Below are 13,830 nucleotides of genomic sequence, written 5' to 3'. Positions count from 1 at the left end.
ATGGTGTCTGTCCACCACCTCTAGGATCTCATCAGAAATTGCAAAAGAAAGAAAATCAAGGCAAAAGACGGGCTCCCTAGAGCTCCAGTTTGGCCATGTCATAGCCATGAGACTATGCACATGATCTGAAATGTCTTTAAAAAAGGATTTGGGATCTTGAAACTACCATTCAACTACAGAGAACAAACCATGCTGCATATGCATGTACCACAACTAGTGACAGAGAAACCAATTGTAAGGACTTAGCTATAAAGAGACAGGTCCTAAGATCAGTAGGGTATAGCAGTGCACTCTTGGTATGGGAGATTTCAGTGCCCACAGGCCAAGTCCTATGAGAATATGCAGGCCAAGAACAAAAGAGCAAAGTATTGACGTCAAAGCATGAGAACAGTTTAGTCCTTATTCTGTCTCCACTCTACTATATGGTTCGGCAAAGAGATAGAGCCCTAATAATGAGTCGAAGGGGGATTTCCGAGGTGGAAAAATGGAAAAAAAACAGACCTGACTGCAACTAGGTTGAAGATAAGGTGGAAAAATGGAAACGAACAAACCTGACTGGGTTGTCTGGTGCTAAAATAAATCTCATCTAAAAAGGGTCCCCAAAGATTCAGTCATTGCTATTGCTACTCCATTCCCAGCCTAATTTGTACAAAACAGAGTGAAATGTTGCTTATCATAATTCATCCAGCTTTGTACTTTCATTCTTATAGTAATAGCAAGTACTACTCTAAAAGAGAGGGGGCATTGGAACCTAGTGCCAGTACGAATGTTTAGAAGTGATTTGAATATCTAATGAAGACATTAACAAGGACCTACAAAATGCATGTTCTGTTGAGTTTCAAGGACGCCAACTCCTTGAAATGGGAACATGTGAAATGATTGACAAAATCTAAGATTCGCCAAGACCTTGGGTTGCACCATAATCGTGTAAATGATAAATGGCAGTGGATGGTGGGCATATGTGGTCTAAGGGCTAATATTTTACCAAGGAGAGCTATGGGACTTTACTGAGGCCTGACGGTAGAAGTTCTTGTTAAACATGATATGTTTGGTGGTATGAGTCCACACTAAACATACCCCTCAGGGTCCTTTTCCCCTCCTTCGCTTTCACTTGAGAGTAAGCATTTCAAATGCTTAGACGTGAAACCTTGCTAGCACTGCTTACATGAAACAGTGGTTTAAAAACACTGAATGGATTTAATACCTTCACAAGGTTGGAAAGCTTAAAATTTGAGAGGGTTTTGAACACAAACAAAAACATTGAATGAATAGCATACCAACATTGGTATCATCGTTAATGCATGAGCGTAAGTACAAATTTCAAAATGCCAAGCTATATATTTGCAAATGGAGCTACCTCTCCACCATCATCCAGTACGAAAACTTCGCCGTGTTCGAACGGAGACATGGTGCCGGCATCTGAGTTGAGATAAGGGTCTTGAAGGCGGAAAAAACAAAGCCCAGAAAACAATGTTTACAAATTGGGAAGGCAAAATCTAATCAAAACCATGAGAACAAAAGCAACAAGTATGCTTTTTTTCTTTTTGTTATTTCTTGAAGAGCAGAGAACACTCACCTATTTTGATAGATGTGACGCGGAGGCCGCACGCCTTGAGAACAACACCGATGCTACTTGCGGTGACGCCTTTGCCGAGCCCGCTCACCACGCCTCCGGTGACCACAACATACTTCATGGTTCGAGCTCCGAGAGAGAGAGAGAGACAGAGAGAGAGAGAGAGTCAAGCGCGAAGACTTCTGTGAGTATGCTACCTCTCCTGCTCATGCATTAGCTCCCCTATTATACATTAAACCTTCATCAGTATAGGGCCCTAAGGGTCATGTGTTTATACTCCTCTAATACAAGGGTGTGCACTGTATATATATAGATTTGTCTACAATTAACTAGACGTCAACTCTACGTTGATAATACTTCTTTTTCTTTTATCAGAGTTTTGGTACCACCACTAGGGTAGATTCGAACCCACAACCTCCGTTTCCAGAGGTGTGTACTCGGTACCACTGAGCTAAAGCCCAACAGTCAGATTTGCATCTTGTTTATCTCACTAAGGGCTACATGTACTAGGAAAAACAAGTTGCACTTAAGTGGTGAAAAGTTTAAATTATTACAAGAGTAAGGGCATTTAGAATAATAATATTAGCCACAAGGATGCAAATAATCAAACCATGGAAAGGTAACCACAGCACCCAATCGTCAAACAATTCTTCGTATTTCAATCCTCCACTTGCATTAAATGATGTGTATTTCCTAGCTTCCACCATCTTTGTTAAAGCACTTTGGTACAATCTCATTGACAATCGTAACACTTATTCGTACCATTTATTTCATTCCTTACACACCAAGACACGAATATTAGAGTCATATGCTCTCATGTGCCAAAGCTAAGAAGGCATATGATACTACTAAACCTAGGCCATTATTGTATTTTCATTGAAAGATCGAAGCTAGAGATCGCTTGTATACATTGCCACTATCTCAATATCTTTTCTTCGAAAAATCAGAATCAATATTTTCTTTAATCCATCGCTCCTATCTCAAGTCACTATTGACGATATAATACATTTGCACATTTGCAATATTGATACCAAACATAAGACCATTTACCCATTTGCAATATTGATACCAAACATAAGACCATTTGCTTTGAAATGTAAGTTTCCTCCTCTAGGGAGGAAGGAGCAACTAGTAACATGTAATTGTAAAAACATACATCAAAAGTTTTGATAATGTACTTCTCACTTCTTTACATCAAAGCACCTAAATATGTAAGCATTCTCCTCATTAATTTGAGAAGTGTGCGTATTTCACTCATGCCATGGCATTAGCATGTTACTTGTTATTTAAATTTATCTTGTAACTCTAAATTTTATCAAGTTATAAGGCATTGACAAGTGGCTACAAAATGAGCACATATAACATGATACAAAAATAAATGTTTTTTCCTAGGAGAAAAAAAGTATCACACTTTTGTTTGTGATATGGTCATATTGTCAATTTTCTCAAGTTATAAGGCATTGACAAGTGGCTACAAATTAAGCACAAAACATGATCTAACAATTTTGCGTAGGAAAAAAATAAGTATCCTAATGTCACTTTTGTTTCCTTCCTAATTGTTTATCCTAATGTCGGTTTTGTTTATCTTATGGTATTCCTTCCTAATTGTTTAAGGTAAGAGTATAGGAATGCATACAATGCATTCCTAAATGATTGGATGCATTGTATGCAATGATCAAGAATATTATAAAAACATCATATTTGGATATCCTCAAAGAATGTTGATGTTAAACATTGGATATGACAACATATGCTAAAGCATGTATGTAAGCAATTAAAATTATACCAATTAAAATTCAGATCATACTATGAACCCAATTTTTTAACAATATATATTTGAGAAGTGGCAAATGCAATATATAATGGAAAATGATCGATAGAAACTATGCTAATGGAATTTTGGATTATAAAATGCTCTTTTTAGGAAGTGGCAAATGTAAAAAAGACTTGATGCAAACAATCAAAAGGTGATTCTGGAAGGCATATTATATGTAATACACCTTTGCTCTTTGTGTCAAATATACTAGATATGTTCAATGGTTGAGGCACAAAGGTTGCCTTATCCTTGTCTATATATCCTTGAAAATTTTGAAATAGATAAATGGCATAAATATTTCTCTATAACCTTGCATGGCATGCTTGTCAAATATTATATGCAAATCTACCTTTTGTTGGAATGTGGATTAGTAAGGAAAATTCATTGACAATAAATTTTGCTATCCAATATAATAAATGTAAAAAAATGTAACAAGTATCCACCTAATGGAACTTGCCTTGATAAGTGTAAAACACATGCTCCCATTTTTTATTGTTATATTAAAGAATTGTGTAGCATTTTGTGTTATATGTTTCACTTGTTTTGCAACAAGAAATGTATGCCCTTTGATACGTTATGCACCCATTCAACTAACATGAGCCAAATAAATGATGTTTAGCTATGATGCATTGTATAAGACACGTTTCCACTTTTTTCATTCTATACATTTTAAATTTCTACAAGTCGCAAGTAGCAAACAATTGTCATGGTGTCAACAAAGTCTTTATATCAAAGAAATCAAGTAATGTAAGGAATTTAGAAGCTCTTACCAACATTGACTAATTATACATATGTTTTAAATTTTCTACAAGTCCCTTGGAAGTAGCCAACAATTGTCATGGTCTCAACAAAGTCTTTATATCAAAGAAATCAAGTGATGTAAGGAATCTAGAAGCTCTTACCAACATTGACTAATTATACATTTGTTTTTACCTTGTTTTTATATAGTGCATATAAATGGAACATTCTTGCATTAAATTGCTAAAGTATTGAACGTTATAATTTGGAGTAATTATAGATTCCTATTTTAAATATGTGCTGAACACAAGGCATACATAACAGTGCATCAATTCGTCACATGAGCAAGTAATCATGCCCATAGTCTAGTTGGTTCAATGGATTTGGCATCATCATGTGTTATCGTCAAGGCAGCCACATAGGAACATTATCTTGGTTATGCCTTCACTCGTAGTTTGTCTTCTATGGCCTTTACATGCTATTGAGAAGTTCTAATCCTCATAGCCTTACCTCCTATTGAGAAGCTCTAATTCTCATAGCCTCCTATTATTTGTCTAGCTTTTTATAGTGGATCTAATTAAGCGTATCGCTAGTCAGACGTCCATAATATTTCCTAAGCTTACTCCCATTGAAATGCCCTTGTTATTCCAGGTATCAATTTTTCCTTAACCTTGTGGTGTTAGTTCCGTGTGACTGTAAAAAAGGTTCAAGTCATTTGTACTTCAAGTGAGCTTGTATGTTTCTTGTAGCATATTATGGGTCCTACAAAATCATTTTTTCATTATGTTCCTTGTAGCATATTATGGCATTTGCATCCTACAAAATCCTTTTTCCATTTATCAAATGTTTGTTGAACCATGATATGAGTCAATGGCATCCTATATCTATTCTATCTCTCTTTGTAAATCATCGACACTCATCACAACCCTTCATAAATTCAGTTACATTGGCCACCATAATCATGCTTTTAACACTTTTCTATCATTAGTTCTCTGTGGCATATAATGTCCACCTAACCCCCCCAAAGTGTGTTTGTTCATAAACATCAACAAATTAATATTCCCACTCACATCACCTTTTCCCAATTTTTATAATTTTCTAGTAATCAACTGATATAAAGCAACTTGTTTGATTAAGAACACCTAGTGTGATCTCTATTCATTAATTATCAGTTGGGGCTAGGGAGTTAAAGATATCCTCACTCCTTTTAGTAACTAAATCTAGTTTACACAAAGGATCATCTAGTAGATCATCTTCTACTCTCGTAGGTGGTTCACCATTTGGAATTCTAAACATACATACAATTAGAAAGCACATGCTATTAGCCTTTCCTCACTATAAAAACAAAGTCAAATTTCATCAAAAGAAGTAACCAGTTCCACCAAAAGAAGTCAAGTTACATCAAAAGGAGTAAGTAATGTGTAATGCGACTAGTTGAACAAGGTTTGTTTACAAGATGGCATAAGAATACTTGATGGTCAACAAAGAATACAAATTTATTAGCTAAAATATATTTTTTCACATCATAATCCATAGCCAAATCTTTTCTTTTATGGTAGCATAATTCATCTCTTCATCTTTGATTATCAGCTTGTAAAGTACACTAGATTATCTGATGTGCATTCTCTGGGCTGTGCTAATACACGTCCAATGGCAAAGTTTGATGAATCAATAATATACACTAAGAAAATGAGATCCCAATTTCGTGGTCTTAAGACATGGGTACTCACTAATGCTCTCTTTAATTCATTGTATGCTTCTACAAGTAGTTTACACAATGGTCTAGCAATTTTGTCATAGAACATAATGATTCTTTTGTAGTATCCAACATGTCTTGTAAAGTGTAATATACCTTTGTGATTGGTTAGTTATAGTAATTCCAAAATTAATTTAACTTTTCTATCAACTGTAGAGGATAACAACTAGAGAATTGTGAGCATGACATGTAATTCCCACTCACATCTTGCATGTTCTGTCATTCTTATTATGGTGGACGGGCTTAAGTTAGAGGTTCTCCCTCAAAGTTTAAGCTCTACATCAATTCCATGGAGCTTTCCACTTCATTATTATTTCCTCACAATTTTCAATTATCTAGGCTCTAGTTCCTATTATAGTTATCTAGGGTATCCACCCCCTTTAAAATACACATACAAATACATACATTGGTCGAGCAATAGATAATTAACGCGGGAACACATGGTCATTCTCTCTCTTTTGAAACCTTACACATATTATATTAATCAACCTCACTTTGCTAATATTTCCATTCGGGAACTCGTCCAAACCTTCTATTCTAATGAATTTGGCAAAGTATGACTTTGGAGGATTATCTTTCACTTCATGAAAAATCACTTTCATAGTCTAGTATATAACATCACCACTCTTAGAGCCCTTATAGCCTATTTGGTATTAGGTGAATGAGCCTCAATGCCACTATGACCCTTTGGAATTATCAGCCAATGTCACCCACATACAAGTTGAGAACTTGATTCTACACTTTGAGTCTATAATCTCCAAGCATACACTCATAGTGTCCGGCTTAATTCTACCATGTCTTAGCTAAGTTGATTCTACACTTTGAGTCTATAATCTCCAAGCATACACTCATAGTGTTCGGCTTAATTCTACCATGTCTTAGCTAAGTTGCAAGTAGATATCTTGATGATTTTCACACATCTTGGTGTTAAGCTTGTACTATTATGTTCACACATCCTGGGTGTTAAGCTTTTATCATGAGGAAAAGAGCTCGTATAATAAATGATTGCCCTTGGGTCGCTTACTTTTGGGTAGCTTTGTGAGAGAAATGATTTATATATTATGTTCACACATCCTGGGTGTTAAGCTTTCAGATGTAAAAGAGCTCGTATAATAAATGATTGCCCTTGGGTCGCTTACTTTTGGGTAGCTTTGTGAGAGAAATGATTTATAAATTATATTAGTTATTTTTCCCATAGTGTAACAATCTTCCATTCACATATGAGTGTTCTCTCTACTTTATCTCTACCTTGGGTCGCTTACTTTTGGGTAGCTTTGTGAGAGAAATGATTTATAAATTATATTAGTTATTTTTCCCATAGTGTAACAATCTTCCATTCACATATAATAAATATGAGTGTTCTCTCTACTTTATCTCTACCTTGCAACCCTGTGTGAGTGTGTGTGCGCATGTTACGGTCCAAGCCCTCATCTTAATTAGTTATCCTTATGTTCTCTTCTCCTTCCTTCTTCTCTCCAATATTATCTTTTAGGTCTAGGCGTTGCGAGCAAGTGGGTACAAATCTTTTGATGGTTACACGAGATATTGCTTCATTGGATTGCATCACCTACTCATGAGAAACTAACTGTCTCAATGTGATAACATCCATGTAAAGAGACCACTTAATGAGGGCAAGCATTCTACTAAGAAGGTGGAGCTTGAGCTTGTGTCTTTGAGGTAATTCTTGTAGCAATCTTAGGAGAACAATTAAACATAGCTAGTCATCGCGGCCCCTTCTATACACTACACGCGGGTACCCCCCGCTGGCATTACAGGCCACCTGTTTGGCTTTCCCCCCCTCGTATTGTATGATATAGCTCTTAGTTATTTGTATCGATCTTTGTACCTTTTTGCACCTAGGGAGAGTCTCCCTAGCTGCCTGGATTGGATCTCTGCTCTGCCTTCTTATGAGCAGGAGAGTTTTTTGTAGCCCAGTGGGCATTTTTTTTAAAACTAATGAAAGGATCTTTTCTCGAAAAAAAAGAAGTCAGCATTTAGAGCAGCATCAGTAGCATCATCAGCATCAACATCAGCAAGAGTATCATCATCAATAGCATCATCATCATCATCATTATTGCCATCAGCAAGGAGGGCATGGGAACCCTATCAGCAGCTAGCAGGAGCCCAAGCAGCTAGTCGATAGCATTCATGTGAAGGTCAGCTAAGTTTGGGCAAAATAGTGCATGAAGGGCAGCATTCAGTAAAAGTCATGAATATTCAAGTCCAAAGCTGCCCGACAGCAGTATCTGATGGCTGACCAGCATCCTCCACATATATAAAAGCATAAGTCATTTCAGTCATCACAACAAGTCATTCATCATTTTCATCAAACAGAGAAGTCAGAAGTTATGTAGGGGCCAGAGGTCACCGCTATGGGGATGACCAAGGGCCTAACCATGTACAAGCATTCAGTCACCTTTTTGTGCCATATGAAATACAAGAAAACTTGACACCAACTATCTCTCTTCTTCTCTCTCCTTTGTCTTAAACATGTTTATTCAGCATCTTGTTTTGAATCAGGCTTAGGGCTGTAATATTCTCCATCAAGCTCTCTCTCTCTCTCTCTCTCTCTCTCTCTCTCTCTCTCTCTCTCTCTCTCTCTCTCTCTCTCTCTCTCTCTCTCTCTCTCTCTCTGTGCACATCTAGCGTGTGAACTTGGAGCCTGAATACCATTAAGAACTGTCCACTCATGTGGAAAAGTAAGAGCATGCAACAAATTAGATTCCATTATGGCTCGGCAAAGACCTTGTAAAACAAAAAATTAATATTGAGGGTTTTTTTCAAAACAAAAACAGAAAGTACAAAAAAGTACTTAAAAAAAAGCGTCATGACTTAGGGACCTGAAGTCAAGACTATTGAGCCATTCTTGGACCCACCAATGTGTGCAAATTCAAACTTGAATGCTACTTGAGACCACGCGACAACCCCATGGTTATCGGTTGGTGAAGGCTTGGAGCAACCAGCAAACTTGGGCCCAATGCTATCCTTCCTGAAAGGATCTTGGATAGCACGCTCTTGTTCATGTTTCAGCCTAAGTGCTGGTGGCGGGTAAAATCTTAGCCATCCTAATGGCTTCACCAGTCTTCATGGCCGACTGACTGCATGTCATTACTGTTAGATGACTTAAGGGAATTACTGCCCACTTGACCCCGTATGTCTCTAGTTGCATGTCAACTTGGAGAAAACCAGTGACAGAAAGGTGATGGGTTATGGGATGGAAAGTAGTGAATTTTAGGGTAGATGAGAGGGCGAGGACGAGGTTTTGAGCAGAGGGAGAGGGTGTTGATAGTGTAGTCCAAGCCCGCTTAAACTTGCAAGTATGATCCAACAAAGAGGGCAAGGTTGAATTATAGGAGCAAGTGAGTTGATAAAAAACTAGCTTTAATTTTTTGTTTCCTAAACAGCTAGGGATTTAAAAAGACCCTCTACACGTGGAACTTTTGGGTTTTAATTTGTGGGATGCTTTTTGTCCTCCAAGGCCGAGTGGTATGGGACACTTCGGGTGGAAGACGGAGGAGAGTCAGAGGTGAGCGGAGAAGACACTATGGTTAGGTATGCTTAGACGGTATTTGAAATCGTTGCATATCTATGGAAAAAGCAGTACCTTTTTGTTATGTCTATGTGCATCTGATAGACCTTGTATACCTTGGGCCTTGGTGGTTTTCATGCTCAGGTTTTTGGGACTGTTTGCAGTGTCATACAGAAAGCTGGTTGAGTTCTGCAGAAGGCTGAATCCTATGCGCTTTTGTGTGCATGGGACTCTTTGCTTTTTGGAACACTACCAGATGCTTTTTGTGTATATGTCTGTGAACAGGAGTACCTCTGGCAACTAGCTGAGAAAAACGACTGTAGGAACCCTACGCATGCAGGGGGGTTGTCTGTTAGCTGAAGGAAGTGATGCATGTTAGGTTTTTTTATCTATTCCTTATTGAGTTCATCAGACTCACATCATTAGGGAGCTGATTTAACCTTGATTGATGTAATAGGTTAATCTAACTTTCCTATGATTATTATTGAGAGCAAACGATACTGTGTTGGTGGGAACACAATTTTCAGTGCTTTTTTTCTACAGTCATCGCTGCAAGCAAATGCTGTATCCACGGATCATCTCCATACTCATGAAGCAGACTATTAGTAGGCATGGTTGCCTTGTGTGAAGTGTTTGTGAAACTGCAAGTACATGCAAAAGCTCCAATTTCAAATATGTAGATTAATAGGTATTTAAGTGGTGGTTTTTGGGGCCTGGATGCTGCAGCCTTTGCAACGGTCGTAGGGATCGCTCGTGCTTACATGCAGAGGTTTTGGGGCACATGCATGTACAAGTTGATGCCTGTCATCATGAGAGCTGGCAGAGGGTCGTGAATTGCCTTTTCTCCATGGTGAAAACCTTCAGCATCGAACTTTGCAAGTTGATGCCTATCTTCACGAGAGCTGGCAGACAGATGCGGGTTGCCTTTTCTCCATGGTAAAAACCTTTGCATTGAATTTTGGGTACCTACCATGCAACGTTGGCACCGCTGTTGGGTGCCTTTATTGCTAGTTACTTTGTGCCGCTTCTATGAGAGCAGACTCATGATTTCGGGCTCATGCAGGCACTGTGAATTGTTTTTACTGTAGTAAATCTGAAGTAACAAAGTTCTTTTGAGCATCAACCATTGTAAATGGCCTTTGGTGGTGTGATAAATCTATGTAGGGTAAGCTTTAAGTGGGTTCAGAGTTACTGTGCACCTTGTGTTTGGCTGTGGGTGGTTGTGCATCTCGTGTTTGGCGATGGGTTAGTTATAAATCTATGTAGGGTAAGCTCTAAGTGGGTTCAGAGCTACTGTGCACCTTGTGTTTGGCTGTGCATCTTGTGTTTGGCCATGGGTTAGGTTAGTTTACGGGTGCATGCAGGATAGTTAGGTGTTGCTTGTCAAGGACTCTGTGCTTTAGTAATTGCCAGGAGGGCCGCACAGACGGTCTTCAAGGCCACTTTCAGGTTACAAATCTCAAATTATAGATCGTGTAGCTCTTTTGCAAGACAATATACATCGATTCGTGCCGTTTCATTGGCTAACTTGTAGTGCCAGTTTGACCAAGACCATGTTTGCTATAGAAAGTCAACTTTTTAGTGTTAAATGTGAAGACACCAAGCGTTGTTTCAGATTGTTTTTGGTCCTTGCGGACAAGGTCGTTTTAGAGTCGTTCACTTGGCTAGGATTGCATATGTAAAGGCCACTTTGGGATCATATTTTCAAGCTACAGTACTTGTGGATAAGGTGATTGCAAGTTTTAATTCTTGAGTGGCTTTGAGCCGTGGGCTGGAGTTTTAGAGCATGACATCAATTGACACCAATAGAGATGTGAACCGTAGGGCATGCCATTCAATTCCTTTTTTTTTTTTGGGGGGGGGGGTGTTTGGTATTGTGATTTAAGATGTTTAAGTTGCCATCGTGAAATTATCTTCACCACCATCACCCAAACCCATACTGCTCGGATAGCAGGTGATTTGCGTAATGTTTTGACATTTTTTAAAGATACAATCAAAGAAAACTTGAAACCATCGAGTACTTGCATGAATATGGTTGAACCTATAATTATTTAAAAAACCAACTTGTGAAGCTCTTCAATCTAAAGATGCAACCTCTTGCATATCAATATATATTTGTAGAGTTAGCTAATGCAAAGAACTAGGAAGTCGCAGGTGCCTTCGGATAGGTAGATGAATTACTTGCCCCTGCGGATCTGACATCAGTCCCCTCATACTGAGCAATTGGTGAACTTGAGATGTACTTCCCTGGGCCCTTGAGAAAGACATCATATGAATTGGATGTAGGGGATCGATCATCCTGAAACTTGGATTTATTTCTTGTTTCGAACATTCACTTGTAGCATACCAGGCCTCTATTGGTTGACGTATCTTTTCTACGGCATGCAAACTCCCATACAGCAAGTTCATAATAGAGATTGTCAAAATCTAGGCATGAACTAAGATTTTGAATTGAGCAAGTTAAGCATTCCACCTTGCTAAAGTAGTTGGTGCTAGGTAAAATGGGTAAAATGGTAATATGTTTTGACTTGTTTGAATATATTGTCTTGACATGGGGCAAATGAGAAATATGAGTGATTTCTTTCATTCTTGATGCCTTAACTGGTGTAATTTTACACCTCAATTTAATAACTTTGCTGTTCCTTAGAGATCGAAATTTGCTTCTTGATGATCTTAATAAGGTCAATCTTAGCCACAAGAAGATGAACTTAAGTCTTTTACAAATCTTTATGTACTCTTTCATCACCTATCACAAGGCAACTTATCACTCCCCTCAGATTCTTGGATCTAAATTTCATAAATGAGATTGTTGCATATTTTTTGGAGTTTCGGAAATCCTCGCGTATCTTCTTAACAGTTTGGGGCTTGAATGTAGCAAAAAAGTCTTATATATACTGCATACTTTCTACGTGACTTATCTTGCCACATGAGTGGCCTATATGCCAACATGCATGTTTAATTGGTATGCTTAAATGTAGCTATTTAGAAATGGTTAGTTAGCCTCTTAATGGATGCACTAAGTGTGTGTGCTTCATATTTTGTACCTTCACATATGGTAAACTAATTCGTTTATGCTCGGCACGAGTGCTTGATAGAGATGAGGATGTTAGTAGGAGCAACAAAGTATCACCTCCACCAAATCACCAACACTTATAACCTAGTCTAGCTTGCCAATAGGGAGCTTCAAGGGACTTTAGAGCATCAAGACAAGGGCTCCCTTGATTCACGTTCTTCACATCTCAACCAATGCCTTGGTGTCACTTAGTTGGATCATTTCTAGTACTCTCGTGATGCTTTGCATCACCAATTTGGACATAATTGCATGTGATAGTCTCTCTCACATGGTGTCTGAGTGTGCCAAACCAAATCGAAGCCATCTCCAAATCATTTGGCCTCCTCATTATCTCGTGTGAGTACAAGGATGATAGGCAACTCAGTTGCTCTACCATGGCTACTTCTCGTAATGGGGGCCGTACAAACATGAGCTATTTGGTGCTTGCTTAATACAATGTTAAGGGTAGAGCACTCATATAAACACCCCTCTCAATATTCACCCGTAGGTGAACTACCTCTCTGATCAGATGCTGTGTCGATGAAGACGTTACTCCATTTGGTCCTTATGTTTGCAAAATTCTCTGTTGCCATGGAATAAACCATCTTGACCTCATTAAACATGATGAGCTTGTATAGAAAGCTTGTATAGAAGGTGAACTACCTCTCTGATCAGATGCTGTGTCGATGAAGACGTTACTCCATTTGGTCCTTATGTGTGCAAAATTCTCTGTTGCCACGGAATAAACCATCTTGACCTCATTAGAGCTTGTATAGAAAGTGAGAATCAACCTCAATGTGTTTCATGTGAGCATTCCAGGTTTCTTGAGTGTGATTGAGGTAGGTTATCTCTCTGCTTGTTGGTTATAACAAGCATAGTTGCATGACCAAAGATCAAAATCATGTGTTTCATGTGAGCGTTCTTGGTTTCTTGAGTGTGATTGAGGTAGGTTATCTCTTTGCTTGGTTATTTTCTTCATTGCTATGAGCCTTATACTTAGATTAATTAGAAAATTAGTGTATATTATCATTTTTATACTTTTTGGTAATGTTAGCTTAATTTAATAATCTTTGTAGTTGTTTTTAGTTAATTTTTTTTGATAATCATGCCATGTTGTGAACTATCACTTTCATGTCAAAACTCCAAAAACATTAAGAAAAACCTTAAAAATTTAAAATCCTCAAAAATTATGTTTTTTTTGCTCTCTAGAATTTTTGAATGGTCGACCATGATTTGGATTGTCTTGCTTTCAAATCGCCAATCCGAAGTTCAGATTGTTGGTTGAAAGTGGGTAATGAGGGATGCGATAAATGGTCTTCAAATATTTCCACACTTGAGTAGTAAAAGGGGGTTGTCAAGATACAAT

General features: G+C 38.0%; 1 protein-coding gene and 1 long non-coding RNA gene across 6 annotated transcripts in view; one reads left to right on the top strand and one right to left on the bottom strand.

Moving 5' to 3' along the window:
- The window catches only part of LOC147635882 (uncharacterized), a 59,833-nt gene extending 57,609 nt beyond the window's left edge, over nt 1–2,224 (bottom strand). For all 3 annotated transcript variants that reach the window (XM_086801278.1, XM_086801279.1, XM_086801280.1), the window contains exons 1-2: nt 1,577–2,224; nt 1,358–1,437 (exon numbers count right to left, since the gene is read on the bottom strand). In XM_086801278.1, the coding sequence (XP_086657404.1) occupies nt 1,358–1,437; nt 1,577–1,694 (198 nt within the window). In that variant the 5' untranslated portion in view covers nt 1,695–2,224. The remainder of the gene's footprint in view (nt 1–1,357; nt 1,438–1,576) is intronic.
- Nucleotides 2,225–9,312: 7,088 nt separating this feature from the next.
- On the top strand, nt 9,313–10,535 carry LOC147635881 (uncharacterized). 3 transcript variants are annotated; one of them, XR_015266451.1, is made up of 2 exons: nt 9,313–9,435; nt 9,557–10,535. It is a non-coding gene; the product is annotated as an uncharacterized LOC147635881 (long non-coding RNA). The 3 variants fall into 3 exon arrangements; XR_015266449.1 differs by having other exon boundaries at nt 9,319–9,409; XR_015266450.1 differs by having other exon boundaries at nt 9,319–9,448.
- Nucleotides 10,536–13,830: the final 3,295 nt, after the last annotated feature.

This window comes from Cibotium barometz, chromosome 8 (assembly GCF_041138505.1).
Source record: "Cibotium barometz isolate CiBa-2024 chromosome 8, ASM4113850v1, whole genome shotgun sequence".
In the NCBI taxonomy this organism is placed as follows: Eukaryota; Viridiplantae; Streptophyta; class Polypodiopsida; order Cyatheales; family Cibotiaceae; genus Cibotium; species Cibotium barometz.
Note: the sequence above shows the minus strand (reverse complement) of the source record. Positions and strands in the feature narration are given on the sequence as shown.